The sequence below is a fragment of the Peromyscus leucopus genome, chromosome 4, assembly GCF_004664715.2.
Source record: "Peromyscus leucopus breed LL Stock chromosome 4, UCI_PerLeu_2.1, whole genome shotgun sequence".
NCBI lineage: Eukaryota > Metazoa > Chordata > Mammalia > Rodentia > Cricetidae > Peromyscus > Peromyscus leucopus.
This window is the reverse complement of record NC_051066.1, coordinates 68,734,860-68,753,254: the sequence shown is the minus strand read 5'-3', so window position 1 is coordinate 68,753,254 and position 18,395 is coordinate 68,734,860. Positions and strand designations below refer to the sequence as shown.

The following is an 18,395-nucleotide window of genomic DNA, read 5'->3' as shown; positions in this document are numbered from 1 at the left end:
CCAAGTCCAACTTGGTGAGCCAGTGAGTTTATTGGCATTACTTAGGGGAATGTGGGTGAGGACTTACAGTCGCATGGATGACTCACAAGCAGCTACATTACCAAAAGATTGTTCCAGCATAGGTAATGACTCATAAAAGCTGGAACCCTAGCAATATCTTGGAAGTTTGCAATAACTTAACAGAAAGGAGATTCTGCCCTCACCACTTATATAACATTGGAAAGCAAGGGGCCTTGGAAGTCTGATTAAGTTTCAGGGATTTTCTGAGACTTATGTGTTATCCAGAGTCTTAAGAAGCCTCTCTTCAGAACCTCTCAAGTCCTAACGAGCATCCATTCAGGATGCAATGTTTCAGTTCAGAGGAAATTGCTACACAGCACTCTACCCCTTTCTCTAGTTCTTTTGTTGTGCTTAGATCGCAACCCTCTCAGAGAGACCACCAAAGACAAGCATGCCGGAAAGCAAAAGCATTTGCATTTGGAATATCCAAAAGCAATACAAGCCTAGGCAGGGACTTTGTCCAATACATCTAACACAGTGGAGGCTGGAGGAAGTGTCCGACTCTCTGCAAGCTCAGTTTTTAAAGGCAAAAGCCACAAGGTTACATCATTTAGGGGTGCTAGTACAAATACAATTCTGATTGGCTCACTTCTAGGGATTTTCTAGAAATCATGGCTTAATCTTACTTATAAGGGAGTGGTTGCCTGCCACCATTTCTCATTGGCTGCCCTCAGGTGGGGACATTTCTGTGGTCAGTTACCCTGGAAACCAGGGAGAGGACATTCCATAGTCCAGCAGTCATTACCCCGTGACTACCTTGTGACTCTGTACTTTTACACTTCCTGGTTTCTGGGATCTGAACTGACTGGTGTTAGTAACTCATGGCCTATTCCAGTAACTCATGGCCTGTACCTAAAAGGAGAAATCTTAGGCCTTAGTTTTAGGGTGAAAGCATTTTGGTCTTATTTCTAAGATGGCTCATTTTGGTCTCACACTTTTATTATTTCCACTGCTTGTCCATGGTGTTCTCTGAGCCTTGGAGGGTTGATGCAGATTTCCAAGCCTTGAGCTTCTCTGCTACTGCAACGGCCTCTTGTTTCCAGGCCTTCACTGGTGGTCACTAGGCTCTGCCAGTTCACCGTCGCTTGCAAAGGAAACATCCTTTTATGACCAGTTGCCGCTGACAGCATTGCCCTGTGGCTCATCCTAAGCATACGAGTATTTAGAGGAAAGTTTAACAAAGCCACATCACATCCATGTAACCAAAAACAGCAGTAGTTGCTTCCCTACTGGGTCCTGGGACCTTCTCAGCCACAGGTTTTTGTCCTAGGTTGCGGTATCAGACATGAATTCCTTCCTATGGAGTGGGCCTTAAATCCAACCAGAAAGCTGCTTGTTGAACCCCGAACAGCCTGTGCTACTGCAGTCCCGCAGTCCCGCCTCTCTTGGCACAGCCAAGCAAGACTGTTGGTAACAACTGTCCTCTAGGAGGCTGCACTATACCTTCCCACATTATAAAAGCAAGCCAGTAGGGAGGAATATTCAGTTCCGTCCCAGCCTTATTTCTCCATATCTTACAATCAGAGCATGCATTGTCTTTGCCCATAGGGCCATATTATTCAGTTCTGGCATACAGCTAGCAGCAGTGGCAATGACATTATTTTGGGGACCTATGGGACCTCCCTGGCCAGCAGCTCCCTCCTCTGAGCTTTTTGTCCAACAACCCTTTGACTCCCCTGAGTGCTCATTCCATTCCCATTATATGACATGTCTGTGTCATACAATGTCAACAATGGCCTCTACTGCTCTTTTACATGTTTTTTTTTTTTTTTTTTTTTTTTTTTTTTTTTTTTTTTTTTTTTTTTTTACAAATCCAAAAATGCTGAAAGTTTGGCATTATGCAACAGAAGCTTTTTTACAGAGAGTGGGTAGGATCTCAAAAGCCCACTGACATCCACCCTAGATAAGAAGTCCTAGTTGGTCTTGGACAGCTAAGGGGGTGATAAAAATAAAAGTTAGTAAGGCCTAATACAGTATAAAAAGATCTCATGACTTTTTATCAGTTCTTTAGTCAAAAGAGCAGTGCTGGGTACAGTGACATGGACAGGAGACACTGCCCCATTTAGCTTTCCATGGTCCGCAGACATTTCCCTTCATCCATCTGCCTCCTCATCCTAGCATGGTGCTGTTGTCATGGGGACACTGTGCATCTTCCAGCCCCTAATGGTCTCAATAGGGCTGGCTTGTATTCCTTGGCTCAGTTCAAATCCAAAGGCTTCACTCTAGCCTCCCAAGCCCATGGCTGGAGCTGGACCCTTGGTTCTGACAGACTACAGACCAGCACTGTGGAGCTTGCCTTTCCATCAGCTACACCTGGCTGTTAAAGGACCCCAGTCTGGGTGAACAATCTTTAATTCTGGTGTACTTTACAGTACATACTCAGCAGGGGGGGGGATAAGTCATTGAGGAGACATGTCACTCCATACCAAGCAGAGGAAGATGGCCACCCTGGGAATCCCTTCCAAAGATTCTCCATTCATAGACAGTTCATCCTTGTTGTGTACTCTGTCAACTGTCTAACGAACCTTGCAACCTCCACTATATAAAGGAGGTACAACATTCCATTCCTCCTGGGGGAAGGGTCGCCATATTGAGGACTTCCAGAACAGGTGTTCCATCTTCACATCCATCAGCCTCAGTTTTGTGTCTTGGCATCTACTTCAGGGGCCATGCAGACTCCACCACCACCACCACCACCACCACCACCGCTGCCGCCACCCCCACCCCCAGCTCATCTTTGGTTTTATCAGTCCCTGTTTGGGTACCAGTTGTACTGTGTGATACTGTTTTGGAGGAGACTCAAAATAAATACTTTCTCATCCTAGAGAGGGAGCCAATGACAGACCAAAGCAACAACAGTCCACCTTGGTAAAACAATTTTATTGGGGTTCCTTACAGGATTATGGGTGAAGGCTTACTTACAAAAGCATGGATAACTTGAAGGCAAGTTGCATCACTGAAAGCCCACCCCAGCACAGATGACAGCTTATGAAAGCTGGAACCCTGGAGCTTTCTGTGCGACTTGCAGAGTCCGGTCAACTCCTACTGTTTATATTCTCTTGAGCAGGGAGGGGTCTCGAGAATGTAGTCAGTTTCAGGGACGTCATGAAACGTGTAAATTGTTTACTTCCTAAGTCTAAAGGAGCCTCTCTATCTAGGGTAGAATGTTTCAATTAAGAGGACATTATTATACAACGCCTCCAGATCTGCTTGTCCCGGGATTGCAGAAGTTTCTGGAACGTGATGATTTTGTCACCAGGAAGCAAGGAGGGAAAGACCTGCCACGTGCCCTTCCCTATGAAGTCAGTCCCCCCAGAGTGACTCTCGGAGGATGTAGTAAACTCCTTCCATTCCCTTCCCTCTTTCCCCCGGTTTTCCAAGGTCCAAAGGACAAGTTGAAATCACCCCAGAGAGAAGACTCAGGAGCATGGCTAGTGGTATGAAGACCATCAGAGCTTCCTGTGACAGCATCTAGGGTAGTCTTTGAAAGCAGATCCAGTCAGTGTGCTCTCTTAGCATGCCACATGGGTTTCCCTGGGGAAATCATCCCCATGTGCTCCAGCCCCTGCCTGCCTCCTTCTCATCTGGTCCTCACTGAGTGGTCACACAGTCCTCCAACCCTTGCCAATTTTTTTTTAATCTGTCTGGGACAGCTCTTCCCAGCATGACAGCAGGTTGTGACAAAATGTCACCCTCTTAGTAGGGGACTTTCATGGCCACTTATATAATTCTCTCTCTCTCTCTCTCTCTCTCTCTCTCTCTCTCTCTCTCTCTCTCTCTCTCTGTGTGTGTGTGTGTGTGTGTGTGTGTGTGTGTGTTTGTGTGTGTGTGTATGTGTGTACCCTTTCCTTAATAATGCCCTTGAGGGAAAAATAAAAGCGTTTCATTCTGCAGTGGGTAACGCCTGTCACCAAGGGGGCAGGTGACAGTGTATGCTGAAGAGATGAAGGACTGAGCAGCTCCTCAGCGGAGCCCAATCCCAGCACCTGCCCTGGGCTCTCTAGAGTCCTGGATTCTTCCTCATTGTCCTCTCTGTCCTGGTTTCCTTGTGCAATCAGAATGGTGCTGTACTTGATCTCTGGCTGGGTCTGGCCTTGACCCAGACCCTTTTCTGCAAAGTGAGAGGCTGTGCACAGTTGGCAAATTTGCCTCTGCCTCTTGTTCTTGCCCTTGGACAGGCTCCCAGCCAAATTACCAGGCATTTCCAATACCCCCTAGGGAAAAAGATCCCCAGTTCTTTCTGGATTAGCCATGTTTGGACTCTGTAGTTCCAGGTAACCCTTGGGGTCTATGACCTTCAAGTAGTGCTGCATGGCTACTGGATGGATCTTAAGAGTCTTGACTTTAGGACTAGACAGTATCACCACCATTCCGTCCTTAGAGAGAACACTGGGGCTCCTTCCTCAGCTTGCATCTGCTCATCTCACCTGACCCCTCAAGGGAGGGGCTGGAGAGAAATTTGATTTGTTACTTTGGGCTGGAAAAGCAGGTTCTCCTCGCTTGTCCCTGTATGGCATCGGAGTTTCTGAAGTAGGACTTCTGTCACCCACATTTGCCAACAAGCTGTCTCAAAACCTCTGGAAAGAGTGTCAGGAAATTGGAGGCCACTTTGACAAGTGCCAAAGCCCAACTGAAGACCAGATGCCACGGGAGCTCTGCTTTAATCACAGTGGTTACCACTAGACTGGTTTCCACAACAACAACTATTTCCCAGTATCAAGAATGGCTTGGCTCCTTCACCTTGGTCTGGGGAAAGCTGTGCAGGTCCCACTTGGGACCATCTGTACTGATTCACCTGCAAGAGAAAAGGGCAGTTTGCGGGGGTGGGGGGCATTTTCCAGCATTAAGGTAGTGCTCAACCCCTCTATCTCTCAACTTTAGCCCTGGCAGATGTCTGCTGTGGAGGGAGATGGACATGTGCTCCAATTTGAATCTTCCAAATGGTGGCATCCAACTGGCTTTAAAAAAGTAAGAACTCTTGGGCAGAAAACTACCAGTGCCAAGCAACAATCAAACAGATGAGACCCAGCTCTCCCCGAGCCTTGGGTACCATGCTAATGCTCACAGGAGCATCAGTAGCCTTCAGAGGGACTGTCAATAGATGGCAAAGCTTTAATCCACCACGAAGCACAGAGGGCAGGCACCCACCTGTGTGTGTTTCCTTTTATTTCTAGATGAGACATGTGAAAACAAAGTTGTTACCAGTCTGTATTGGCTAGTTTTATGCCAACTTGACACAGCTAAAGTCATCTGAGAAGAGGAAACCTCAACTGAGAAATGCCTCCATAAGATCAAGTCTGTAGACAGGCAAGCCTTTAGGGTATTTTCTCAACTAGTGATTGATGGGGAGGGCCCTGGCCATTGTGGGTGATGCTACCCCTGACTGGTGGCCCTGACTTCTATATGAAAGCAGGCTAAGCAAGCCATGAGGACCAAGCCAGTAAGCAGCACCCCTCCATGGCCTCTGCATCAGCTCCTGCCTCCAGGTTCCTATCCTGTTTGAATTCCTGCCTAGGCTTCCCTAAATGGACGATGACTTTGGATATGTAAGCCAAATACAAGCCCTCTCCTTTTTAAGTTGTTTTTACCTATGGTTGTCTTGTCATAGTACTAGCCATAATTAAGACACATGCTAAACCACAGAATTAAAAATGGTTAAAGATGGAAGGGGCCTTAGGGTCATTTAGTTCAATTTTTTTTATTCAAAGTGATTTTATTGCTGTGTACACAAGAATTTATGCCACTAGAGCAGAGGCTGTGGATGATTCATATTTCCAATTGGGTGGGAGAACCCGCTTCGTCTTATAGTAATGAGCCAGCCGGTGAATTCTGCTCTCTATCAGAATCAGGCGGAATTTACCATCCTTATCCTGTCTGTTCCTCTCAAGATGCTTTCGGACAGCCACCGCTTTCTTAATCAAATGGTACAGATCCTCAGGGAGATCAGGGGCAAGGCCTTTCGACTTAAGGATTCTCAGGATTTTATTACCAGTCACAAAACGGACCTGCGCCACACCATGCGAGTCCCTCAGGATCACACCTATTTGGGAGGGAGTCAGGCCTTTCTTGGCCAGTTTGTAAATTTGTTCCTTCATGTCGTCAGATGTCAGCTTCAGCCACGTGGGGACGCTACGGCGGTAGGTCAGCACCGACTGGGACAGGCCCTTCCCGGGAGCATGCATGCGACCCATGATGGCGGAGGTCTGGCAGTCATTTAGTTCAAATTTATTTTATAGATATGGACACTGAGGCCCAGAGGCAATTGACTCATTTGGGGAAGTAATGGTGGCCAGAGACAGTGTCCCACAGGGTTCCGGGGTCTCAGCTCTGGCTCAGAGCTCCAGATTGAAGGTGACCTTTTCCTGTCAGAGCATGGTTTGTTGCTGAGGGCTCTTCAATGGAAAGCCCTTGATTCAGTAACCAAGGATCCCCACCATTTCTCTTTCATATACAGCCGTAGCCAAATGTTAGTCTGGGGCTTAGGTGGGCTGTCTTCATAGTTACCTGCCAATTATAGTGTATAATATTTGGCTCTGTGGCGTAAAGTCCACTTAGCCCATTTTATTGCAGAAATACAAGTGCCTCCCAGGTTCCATTAGGATGTAACAATGGTTGTGGAAAGTATAAAGTAAGGAGTCACATGTGAAAATACCACATGACTGTTTCAGAAGTCATTTATCTTGGTTAAGAACCTTCCATTCTTCTGCACACACTTTGTCCTAGCAGTTCCACTCACTTTTAGACACATCTCCAAGAGACTGCACATGTACATGGGAAAGATGCATAAGAATGTCCACAGCGGCAGTTACTATAAAATAACTACTGAGAAGGAGAAGAGAGACAGTGACTGGGGGAGAGGGAGAGGAGGAGGGAGGGAGGGAGAGAGGGAGGGAGAGAGAGAGAGAGACTGAAGAGAGAACATCAATAAAATGAAATATGGTAGATCCATGTAGTGGAATATTATATGAAAAAGAAATTAGTTAGAACCATAGTCTGCATGAAGCTTAAAATTTTAATGTTGAACAAAAACAATGTGGTGAAATTTAAGAATTTAAGTAAAGTTTAGAAACACACAGATACTCTCTAGTGCCAAAGGTTCACATGATTATATAGTAAAACCATAAAGAATGCTTGTGATAACAAATCAGAATGCAAGATCCTGGTCTTCTCAGTATGGGACACTAGAGGGGATTCAACTGTAGTTGTCAAGGTTTATTGAAGTTGGCAGTGATTCATGGGTACTTAATGCACAATTTTTTCTGAATCTTATATAACTAAAACATGAAGGAAAAGGAACAAAGAAAAACACTAGGCTGCCAACCCATTTGGAAATGATTTATTTACCACTGTAAGATTTGTGTTCCAAAGTGTGACCAAACATGTGACCACAATGTCTCATGCGTCTTTTTGTGCTTTGATTTGGGACTGCATAATGAACACACAGCATGTGACAACAGGAAACACTAAGGGCAGAAACACTCCACAGGACTACCATTCTCCTCCAAAGATCCCCACTTCACTTCAGTTCAGAGACCGCCACCTTCCCCGGGGTCCCTTTACGTCTGAGTTCACCTAAACTGCCTCATGATCCCATGATCTGCTGTTTCCATTAAGATGATCGTCCCCTGGAATCATCTCAAATCAGAATGGACAGACACATGCCAGGTCTTGGTGGGCAAACACTCAACAAACTGATACATTTATCCTGGTTGACATTGGGAGGGGACTCACAGAGGACTGAAGGTGAACTCCTAACTGTCCAGCAGCAGGCCAGCCTGAAATGGCCTCTCACTTTATTTTCGCCTCAGCTTTGGTCTCTTGCTAGAAAGTGTTCCCTGGCTTAGGTTCCTTCCCACTAGTCCCAATTGTTGATGCAGATTCAGCCGATTCAGAAGCGGCTTACAAGCATGGCTGGAAACAAGCTAAGCCAATGTAAAAAGTGATTGAAGGCTTTTGATTCACCAGTCTGACATCTCTGAGTAGTTTACAGAGGAGGTTTTGGAAAGAAAGCACAGCCCTGAGGAGCTAGGAGTGACATCAGGTGAGCAGTGACAACTTTTATGTCTGCTTAGACGCCTCCTTGCTTGCCTTCTGAAGCTGGGCAAGCAGGCTCCCGTGACATCGGTGCTGTGTTACAGATGGCCACACCGAGGCGCCGTCGAGCAAGGAAGTGACTGACAATCCAAATCCTGTCTCACAGGTATCCACGCCTGCAGCCACTTACACTTAATTCCCAGTGGGGGTAGCTGTTGAAAATATCAATGGAGGCAGACATTTCCAAACCTAGACTCTTCTCATTTCCCAGTTAAAGGGACATGTCTCCCAAGCTGGAGGGCAGTGCATTTCGAGAGGCCATATTTCCTCTTGAAGTTGTTATCCATCTCCCCATTCACATAGCCGGATGGAATAGGCCAAGCTCAGAGCTGCTTCCTTCTGAAGTACGGTCACACTGAGAAGGACGTATCTGTCCCACAGAGTCAGTTGGGGAGGGTGGTGGCACTAGAAGTGGGCAGGACAGCTAGCCCTCCGAATGCTCCAGTCACCCCAGAGAATGCCACCAGAGCTTGCCAGGGAAAGGGTTCCTTGGGTATGATAAAAAACAAACAAACAAAGCCCACCCTGATTTCTTAAATAAAACAGTCAAAACACACAACACACTTCAAGAGTGGGGCAGGAACAGCAAACACAGAAAAGGGAGAATTAGAGCAAGCAGAGCGTTCCCTTCTTCACACTGCCCTGGTGTGGAGCTCCTGGAGGACAGGGATGGAAAGCGGCCCCTCCTGCTCTGCTCCAGAGCCCCTGTGCTTGTGAAAGACAGATGCCCTGAGTATTCCACCCAGAGCATCAATCTGCCGTGACCCCCAAAGGCCCAAGGACCTTCTGGCCAGCCAGTGAGTGGGTCTCAACCTTTCTAAGGCTGAGACTCTTTAATAACGTTCCTCCAACCATAAAATCATTCATTGCTACTTCATAACTAATTTTGCTACTGTTGTGAATCATAATGTAAAGATTTTTGGAGATAGAGGTTTGCCAAGGAGGTCGGGACCCACAGTTTGAGAACTACCGCTTTAGACTAAAGTGAGCAAGGACTGCTGCCCACAGAGTGTACCTGACACGCATCTTTTCCCATAGCACAGATGAGAAAGAGGCAGTCTTCCGAGTGATCCTGACGCGCCAATCACACTCACCGCCTTGGTGACTCTGCTCACTTTTTAGTATTGGGAATAGAGAGAGAGAGAGGAATAAGATCCTGGCTTCAGCCAACACATCTGCATCTGTCTTCAGGTGTAGGCATGTGGACAGGGGTAGGAGCGGGCGACTGGCAGCTGAGCCTGGAGGATGACCGTGCCCGAGAAGGACGAGGTTGGTGGCTGGCCGCAACTACAGGTGCAGTTGGTGCCACATGGCGATCTGCCGGCGCGGGTTTTTTAGCATCTCCTCCCAGTGGCTGCGCTCAGAGCCCGAGGCATGCAGGCCTAGGCTGCAGTGACCCAGCTCACAGCTCGGGCCCTCCTCCCCCTGGCCCAGCACCTCCAGCTCCACGCTGGATGCCCGCAGCAGGTCATCTGGTAGCTCAAACATGATCATCTCGTTCCAAACGGGGTTGATCTTGTGTTTGGCCCGTTTCGTCTGTTTCTTCTTCAGCTTCTGAGCCTGGTGCTTCAAGGTCACCTTGACAGAGACATCTGGGCAAGGGTACATAGGAAAGAAAGACAGGGTGGGGGTGAGCTGCTAGGGTCTGATGGCACCTGGAATACGTCTCCCTCCCCCTACACCTCCCCTGGACGGTGCATTCACTCAATAGGTATGAAGCATCTACTAGATGGCAGGCACTGGCCTAGATTTAGGAAGAGAGGCGAAGTTGCCGTGTCTGTAACTTGCACTAGAATGTGAGAGACTGACCATCCAGGTTGAGTATCTTTATCTGTAAGGTTTGAGACCATAAACTTTACAGATCTGGGGTGTTTTTCAGACTTGGGGAATATTTGCATATATATTACAAGATATCTTGGGGATGGGATATGCTTGGGGAAGCATAAAATCCACTTCATGGTTCTTTTTTCTTGAACCTAGGGCCTTACACATACTAAGAAAGCATTCTACCATTGAGCAAAATCTCCAGCTTTCTTTTTCTTTTTGGTTTTGAGACAGGGTTGCACTATGTCACTCCAGCTGGTCTTGAACTTTCTCTGCAGCCCACGCAGGCCTGGAATTTGAGGTCTTCCAGCCTTCACAGTAGCTGGGATTCCAGGCCTACACATGCGTCGTACACACAGCTTGAAGACTATTTTATGCAACATAAAAGTTTTGTTTTGTTTTGTTTTGCGCAGAATTTTCCACTAGTGGTCAGGAGAGTTCAGATGTTGGCATTTATTGGATTTTGGATTTTCAGATTAGAGATAGATTAGCCTGTTACAAAACATATGAGGTCAATGGGTGGCTCAGACCTGGGCATGTCAGAGGGCCTCTGGGGAACCACGTTGACCATAAGACCTTCTAAGTGACTTGACAAACCAAGTCAGAGACAAGGGCTTATGTGTCCTCCAGTATGATTTCAAATCAGACCAGGAAAACAGTGTTCTCCCCACCCCCCCATCATTCTCCAGTCCATTGTTAAGATGATGAGTCACTTCCTGCTGGCCGAGTTCTGGTCACTTGTCTTTTTTCTAAGTTTTCCTTGAGGACCTGGATTTCCTGTGGAGAGGGTGAAGGCAGGCTCCCTGCTCCCAGGTCCCCAGGAAATTCACAAGTCAGCAGGCAAGCTTCCATAGCTTAGGACATTTTATTTTCATTAGTCAAGGTTGCCCAAGCTAATGTGAGAGTAATTGTTACTTTGTATTTATTGCTATCGTTATCGCCCCTGGGTGGTTAGTTTGTTATTTCTGCAGAGATATTTCAGACACAAAGTGCTCTTCTGTAATGGTCCTGATGGGAGCTATTTAAAAAAAAAAAAAAAAAAAAAAAAAAGCAAGACAGAATTGACTGGAAGGGATGAAGCGTGGCATCCCCTCTGACCTGTGGCTCAGGACTACAACACCAGCCCTTCTGGTTTCATTTGCCCAAGACCTGTTAGCAATGCACAGGCAAATCTGTGTTGTAACTTTTTATATATAATGATAATGATGATTTCTGTAGTATTGTTATCTTGCTTGGTGTGTAGCTATGACCCGTCCCATCCCTGCTGCTTCCCTGCTTTGCTAGGAGAGCCTGCTCGGTCTCCATGACTAGTGACCTGTGCCCAGGTATCAGAAGGCAACCCAAAACCTACAGGCTTTCATGAAGAGGCTTATGTGGGCATCCACGCTATAAGCTCCTTAAGCTCCAGACTTTACCCTCATAGCCACACATTATCTGCTGTCATCCATGCTCAGCAGGTGTGTATGGCGGGGTGCATTTGGCTGTCACCCATGCTCAGCAGATGTGTGTGTTGGGGGTGGTATTTGGCCAAGGCTTGGAACAGAGAAGAGAGTGGGAGAATGCAGGAACACTAGCAGAGATGTGAGGGAACTTAAAGGCATGAGTGTATCTGTCAGAACTGACTAGTGTATCCTGGGCCACAGATGTTGAGGTTGACTCTATAGCTGGATTCCTAGCACCTCCCTGTTCACCCACCTCCATTTTATGCCACTGCCTTCTTCATGCATCCCAGAGCTGGGGCACCCTGCCTGTCTCCTTGCAGCCTCACTTACCCTTGCCCAGAAGCTCCTTGGATTGGTTGGAGTGGAGGTTCTTGGCTTTAATCAGCACCACCAGGAGGCGATTGGCAGCCGGGAGGTAGCTGATGGACAGAAGGACCTCCCCGGTCCCTGCAGATGGTTCCTGAAAACAGGAGAGTAAGGGATTACACTTGGCTTCTGACCCATCAACTGAAGCTGAGACTAGAGTCACACTGCCCTCGTACCCCACAGATATTCCAGTCCATTCCCTAAAGGTAAGTTTATCTACCACTGCACAAGGCAGCAGGGTCCAGAGGAAGGGGGCTGTGTGTGATCAGGAGTCTTGTCTTCCATATGTCATCTTTCTGTGTTGTTTGTTTCTCTTTTCTTTCTTTCTTTTTTTTTTTTTTTTTTTTTTTTTTTTTTTTTTTTTTTTTTTTTTTGAGGCAGGGTCTCACTATATAGCCCTGGCTGGCTCAGAACTCACTATGTACACTAAGCTGGTGTCAAACTCACAGAGATTCACCTGCCTCTTCCTCTAGAGTTCTGGGATTAAGCATGAGCCACCACACCCTGGCACATGTTATCTCTTTACATCCAAATTACAAATAGAAAATAGCCTCCACTCAGGCTACATTGAGGTCAGAAAGCAGGGGGGACCCTCTCCTTCTCTACCCTTTATCTACACTCTGGAGGTGCTTTGGTAGAACTCTAGGGTCCTAGGAAACCCAGTTTTTGAGTCACAGTATGGACCCATCAGGCTCCTGGGAGAATAGAGAATTATTTCTGCCCCCTCTTGATTTCACTTATTTTTAAGCATGTGCTTATATGTGTGTCTCTGTGTGGGTATGTGCATGTGGGGGTGCAGGTCATCAGCTCCCTTGAAGCTGGGGTTACCCAATGTGAGTGCTGGGACTTGGATTCTCTTTAGGCGTGGTAGGAGCTCTGAATCGCGGAGTCATTTCCCCAGCCCCAAGTCTGCTTCTTTGTTTGAAAAGGTAGCTCCAGCTTTGGAGGTGACATTACCAATGAAGTGGCTGCCCAGATGCTTACAAGGACTGGATACACCCTTAGGAACCAGCGACATCAGCACAAGGCTGGAGCAGCAGGGGCGGCTGGGCAAGGACCTAGGAGCAGTGGTGTAGTTCACGGAGGCAGGAATCCTAGTCTCAGACCCTCCGTCTCTGTCCACCCCATATGCTGGGTTACAATGTCCCCCGTCGACCTCCTGCAGGAGTCTGAAACGTCGCCAAGACCTTTGAAGGAACCCTGCCCTGCCCTGCGGCACAGCCTTGGCAGCCAGCTTTTGTTCTTTCTTGGTGCACAGTGAGGGGACTCGGGGAGCCCCTTCCCCACCCAAACACTGGGGTCACTGGTGAGTGGTCACAGAGCCTTTTACCTCCTTCATTCGCACTGGCACAGGGCCCAGCTGCAGTTAGTGGAAGCTTGCTGTGTGTTCTGAGCACACCCTCTGGCTCAGAGCATGCCTGTCTGTCATCCAGGACAAATGTCTCCACCATGACCCCAGTGGCTCATTCCTCCCGGGGTGGGGGGGGGGCTCCTTTGGAATTGTCCTTTGCTCTTGAGGGAGGAGCCAGTTCTCCATCCTAATTGGCTCTGTTTTGTTCCTCTAAACTTCTCTCCTTTTTTTGAGGTGTTTCTAGTTCTAAGAATCAGGGAACCTGCAGGTCATCACCTCATGTTGGGAACTGGACCCCACAAAGCAGGAGCAATGCCCCTGCGGAGAAGAAGCACAATAATGGCGCCCACACCTTCGTCCCCACGGCTGCTGTTCCTGTATCATTTTGGAGCTACTGTCAGGCAGGAAGCAGACAGTGTTCCAGGAGGTTGCTAGACTTGCTACCCTCCTGACGTAGCGCGGGGAAACAAGCTTCCTGCCCTGCCCCCTTTGCATATTTGCTAATTGGATCCTTGAGGCAGCTGGTGGTCCAGCCTGGTCTGTTGAGGTGCCCAGAGACAGGCCATGGGCTTGAGATTCCAGTAGAAGTTTAATTGGCTATAGGTGGCTAGTCACGTGACAAATTGGGCTGGGAGTCTCGGGGAATCTTGGGATGACATGAGCACAGGTCTATTCAACAAGAGCACTGTGCCCCACACAAATGTGCTGCCTGCCCCCCTAGATGGCAGGACCACTGCACATCCCTGGCACCAGGCACACACTGAACACAAAATAAATGTTTGCCAGAAAAATTTCAGACATCTCTCTTAATCTTGGCAGTGACCTTGAGAAGGGCACTGAAATTCTCATTCTCTGCAGGAAAGCCAAGTGGGGCTTGTTACCACCTGGATCAGTGGTGACGACATAGCAAATCTATGGAGTCTGCTCTAAGGGAGCCCAAGTCCCAGGCCACTGCTCTGGCTCCCTAGGTGGACAGTCTCCCCTAGAGCTCTCGTTTTTACAATAGAGGCACTCAGGTCTGGGGACAGAGCTGCACAGCTGGCCTAGGCTGTGGTGACAGATGCCCAGGCCTGAGCCGTCTGCTCTTCACAGAGCAGGCTTGCATCTTTGCAAGGCTTCTCATGTGTGTGTGTGTGAGAGTGAAAACCAGGACCAGGCTTGTGGATGTCGTCACGCAATCCAACTGCAGGAACACCTGCCTGGGTTCAGATGCTCAGAGTACCACAGACGAAAAGCAACCCCTTGCCTCTCCTTTCTCCTGTCTCTCCCCACCTCCCTTTCTCTCTAGATGCTCAATGAATCACTCCAAGCTGCCCTCAGAGTTGGGTACTCTGTTGTCCCTAGTGACGCACATGCCACTTTTGGCTAAACGTCTTCCGGTTGGAACTGGGGCACTGCTGCCACCTCTGTTAACCCATTCGAGCCCGGAAAAGGAGAAACAGCTGCATTGCAATAACTGTAGAGTCCTTCACCAGCTTCAAATCAGCCTTCACTCTCCATCTGGGTGGGGCTTCCTGAGCTAGCCTGAAGCGTGATGTCTCCTCCAACACTGCTCAGAGGGAAAGAGACGTGCCTCATATCTGTGGAGTTGGCGACAGCCGCAGCCAGACTGATGACATTAAGATGGATGAGCCTGAGGACAGGACTCCACTGCAGCTGTGGCATGCTGCCTGGGACACAGCAGGGGTTAGGTGATGGGCTTGTGAATGAGTGATTGTTGTCTTCTGGAGGATGGACAGAAGCAGGCAAGATTCCCATGATTTCTGTCTCAGTGAGGTGTGTTTCAGCCCTTCTGGGGTCATACCCAAACACTCATGCCTGCTAGGGGGACCTCCCAAGCTCCAGAAAAAGCCAGCTTATCAGTTTAATAAGCCCACATGTCTTCTTTCCCATCAGGGACCCTGTCTGTGACCCCACACGCATCCCAAACCACATACTAATTAGAAAGTAGGCTTTGAGACAGCAGGTCTCAAAGGGTGGCTATAGTTTTTCCTATCAGTTTTCCAAACTGAGGAGGAAAACACAACAGATAAACAGGGTCCAGAAAAAACGACCCAAAGGAAAGCAAATGAGGAGTGGGGTGCTCTCTGGCCCCTCCCACTATAGTCCAGGCTTGCACAGGAAAGACCCACACCTGTCACCTCCTCTGGAGGTGCATGGCGGTTGAGAAAAGCATCCAGAAGGAGTCAGAAGGACATGCCACTGAGGCTGAGCTGTCTGCTCCATCTGGCGTGCTGGTGCTGGGGGATTCCTAATGAGGTCAGCCTCAGTTGCCCCTGTGTGCAGACAGGGTGGTCACAGTGTTGCCCTGCCCTGCCTGGGTTGGGAAGTAACTACTAGAAGGAAGATGACTCCCTGAGCTGAGCCACTGAGATGGGGAGCACAGAAATGGTGTCTCAAAGGGCAGGTGGGCAACTTGCTTTATCCAGAAAGGGTGATGGGAAAGGCTGGCAACTCTGTGGGTCCAGCCTGTGGCCCACGGTCTGCTGTGAATGCCACCCGATGCAAAACCACAAACTCACTTAAAACAGTCTAAGATTATTTTCTGATTTTTTTTTAAATAAAACTTGATCGTGTGGCTCTTGATAGTAATCTTTGTAGATGTCAACTTCATGTGCCAGTGTCAAAAGGTTGGACACATCTTAGTGCTGAAGACCAGCTAATTGACAGGTCGTTATCACAAGTTCCCCAGAGGCTCTTCAGTGGCAGGCTCTTGACTAGACACTGGGGGCTTATACACCATCCCTGTCCTGCCTTGACCCCATGCTGTCATGGCCTGTGGGGATCGTGGCTTGCTTCCCGAGGAGCCCAGCATCTCAGCAGCATCCTCAGCAGAGACCATCACAGAATAGTATCTGTGCAGACCACTCAACCGGGCCCTGGTCTTCACAGAGCCAAGATAGCTCATTTAGAGTCAGTGCCAGAACCCCTGCCTACCAGGCCTTCCAGAACTCTCCATAAGAGCATTTATAGGCCCAGCGACCTCAGGCTGTAATACATGTCTCAGACTGGCTGCCAGCAGCTAGCTGTATTGGTTTGCTCCAAGTTTGCATGCTCTGAGAGCAGAGGGGCTCGGTGCCTCCTTCCTCAGCTCGCCTCTGCAGGGCAAAGCTTGAGAGGAGCATAAGAACCATGACTGGATTTAGGTGAGGGCAGCTCTGCCATAGCTTGGAAGCTGTTGCCACCCTCATCATGATACTGCTCCTGGTGGTAGAGGTGTCTTTGGACAGTAAGGAGCACCCCTTGGAATGGGTGCCAGGAACCCCAACCAAGTTCTGGACCACAAATCTGCTGCAGCCCCTGATCAGGAGACCAAGCAGCGTTTTGTGAGCTGAGAATGTCTCTGAGCCTTGTTTCACCGTGTTAGCGTTCTGCTCCCACCCTCGACGAGCCCGCTCTTGCTCTGGGGTCTGAAAACCCCTACCTTTGCTGTGGTCTTCAGCTCACCCCACTGCGCCGCCCCCAGGGGCACAGATGCTCCATCCAGGCCCAGGCGGAGTTCCCCGATCACACTGTGGCGGGAGAAGCGGTCACAGGTCCGCAGGGTGAGCATCAGGGTGGCTGTGGGGAGCTCTTCCTCACCCAGGGGCAGCGCCAGGCCCTCCTCCCACGTGGTGTGCAGCTGCCGCTTCTTCAGAGCCGTCTGCGCCTCCACAGAACCGGTCTTGACAGCCACGCTGCCTTGGATGTAACAGTCACAGCCTCCTTCATGGTCACTGGTGACAGCTGCAAGCAAGGACAAAACAAGACAGACCTGGGACTTCAGACAGGACTACAGAACATGGATGACCTTGGATGTCTGCAGGACCCTGGGTGACCACTACATTCCATCTCTGTGCAACTGTCTTGTAGGGAAACTTTTCAAAATAGGACCTCATGGGGCAGGGGGATGGATTTTCATTGGATAATAGGGACAAGAGGAGGCACTTTCTAGGGCCCTTCTGACCTCAAGATTCAGAGATGTCTGCCCCCATTGGTGCCAAGGCCCTGAAGAGCTTTGGTTAGGATAGCTACCGATGCTGTGACTCATTTGTTTCTGTATTTTAAATATTTACCACACAGTCACTTGTGATCTGAATCATCAGGCTGCTGCTGCCACCTCATGAATGCAGCTTCCGATGCTCGACCTTGATGTTTGGAATGCGTCACACTGTGGATTGTGTTAGTCAGCTTTCTGACACTATAACAAATACCCGAGAGAATCAACTTATGAAGTGAAAAGGTTTACTTGGACTCATGGTTCAGATCCTCTAGCCCATGAGAGCAGTGGCTATGTTACTTTGAGAGGCAGTATGTCATGGAGGAATCACATGACTGAGCAGAACAAGTCATGTCATGAATTGAGGGTGAGAGAAAAGAGGCTAGGGGTTGGGGAGCAAGTGTCAGCCACTTGCACCTTTAGGAACAGTTAGGAATTCAACTATAGCACTTGTGCGAGTCCCTTAGCAGGCATTTGGCTAGTCCGATTGGCTTTGGTCTTTAACCTCACCAGGAAAGGAACCTGGGTCTCCCACAGTGTGTCCACTCAGTACCACTGAGCTCCTCCCCTGCGGACAAGTGTTTCTATGGTGTCACGGCGTGGGTGTGTCCTGCAGGTCTTCTCCAAGACACTCTGGCGACCGTCCCTTTGGTGTGGAAGCTGACATGTCACACAGAGAGATGCTGAAGGAGCTCTGTCTCCACAAATGAGGCCCGAGGACCCAGCATTCCAACAGACAACAGCTTCCTGTTGAGCTTCAAGGGGCTGTTTATACCTGGCTGGGTCACTAGCTATCAGAGTAACCTGGACTCCTCAGAGGAGAGGCTAGAACTCAGTTTCCTAACCTGTAAAATGGTACTTCCCTGAGGGCCAGATGTACTAAAGTACACAGAAGTGTTTAAACATCTTAAACAACTGTAAAAAGGGAAAATTCTCACCCACAAAAGGAAACCAGGGGCGAGGGAAAGCTCAGAGGTAGAACACTTAGTATGTCTGAAGCCCTGATTTCCATCCCCAGGACAAGTTCAACACAAGCCTGGTATATGGTATGTGACAGTTAGCTTTGTCAACTTGGCAACAAACCTCTGGGCATGTCCGAGAGGGTGCTTTCAGATCGGGAAGGCCCGCCCTAATGGTGGGAGGAGCCCCAGGGCTGAGATCCTAGGCTGAAGTATACACTGAGTCCCAGAATTCCTCACTCTCTGCTTCCTGTCTGTAGACACGATGTGACTAGCTGCCTCAAGCCCCGGCTGCCATGGCTTCTCCACCACGGTACGCG

At 48.8% G+C, this 18,395-nt stretch overlaps 2 protein-coding genes across 2 annotated transcripts in view; both read right to left on the bottom strand.

The window, feature by feature from the left end:
• Positions 1–5,757: 5,757 nt before the first annotated feature.
• Positions 5,758–6,292, bottom strand: LOC114699721 (40S ribosomal protein S13-like). Its single transcript, XM_037205028.1, has one exon. It carries the CDS (start codon positions 6,249–6,251, stop codon positions 5,796–5,798), a length of 456 nt encoding a protein of 151 aa, XP_037060923.1. The 5' UTR covers positions 6,252–6,292; the 3' UTR covers positions 5,758–5,795.
• A 762-nt stretch (positions 6,293–7,054) lies between these two features.
• Syt13 (synaptotagmin 13) overlaps positions 7,055–18,395 on the bottom strand; it is a 41,169-nt gene continuing 29,828 nt past the window's right edge. Inside the window, exons 4-6 of the mRNA XM_028878984.2 lie at positions 16,562–16,863; positions 11,751–11,880; positions 7,055–9,746 (exon numbers count right to left, since the gene is read on the bottom strand). Coding sequence (XP_028734817.1) covers positions 9,442–9,746; positions 11,751–11,880; positions 16,562–16,863 — 737 coding nt within the window. The 3' untranslated portion in view covers positions 7,055–9,441. The remainder of the gene's footprint in view (positions 9,747–11,750; positions 11,881–16,561; positions 16,864–18,395) is intronic.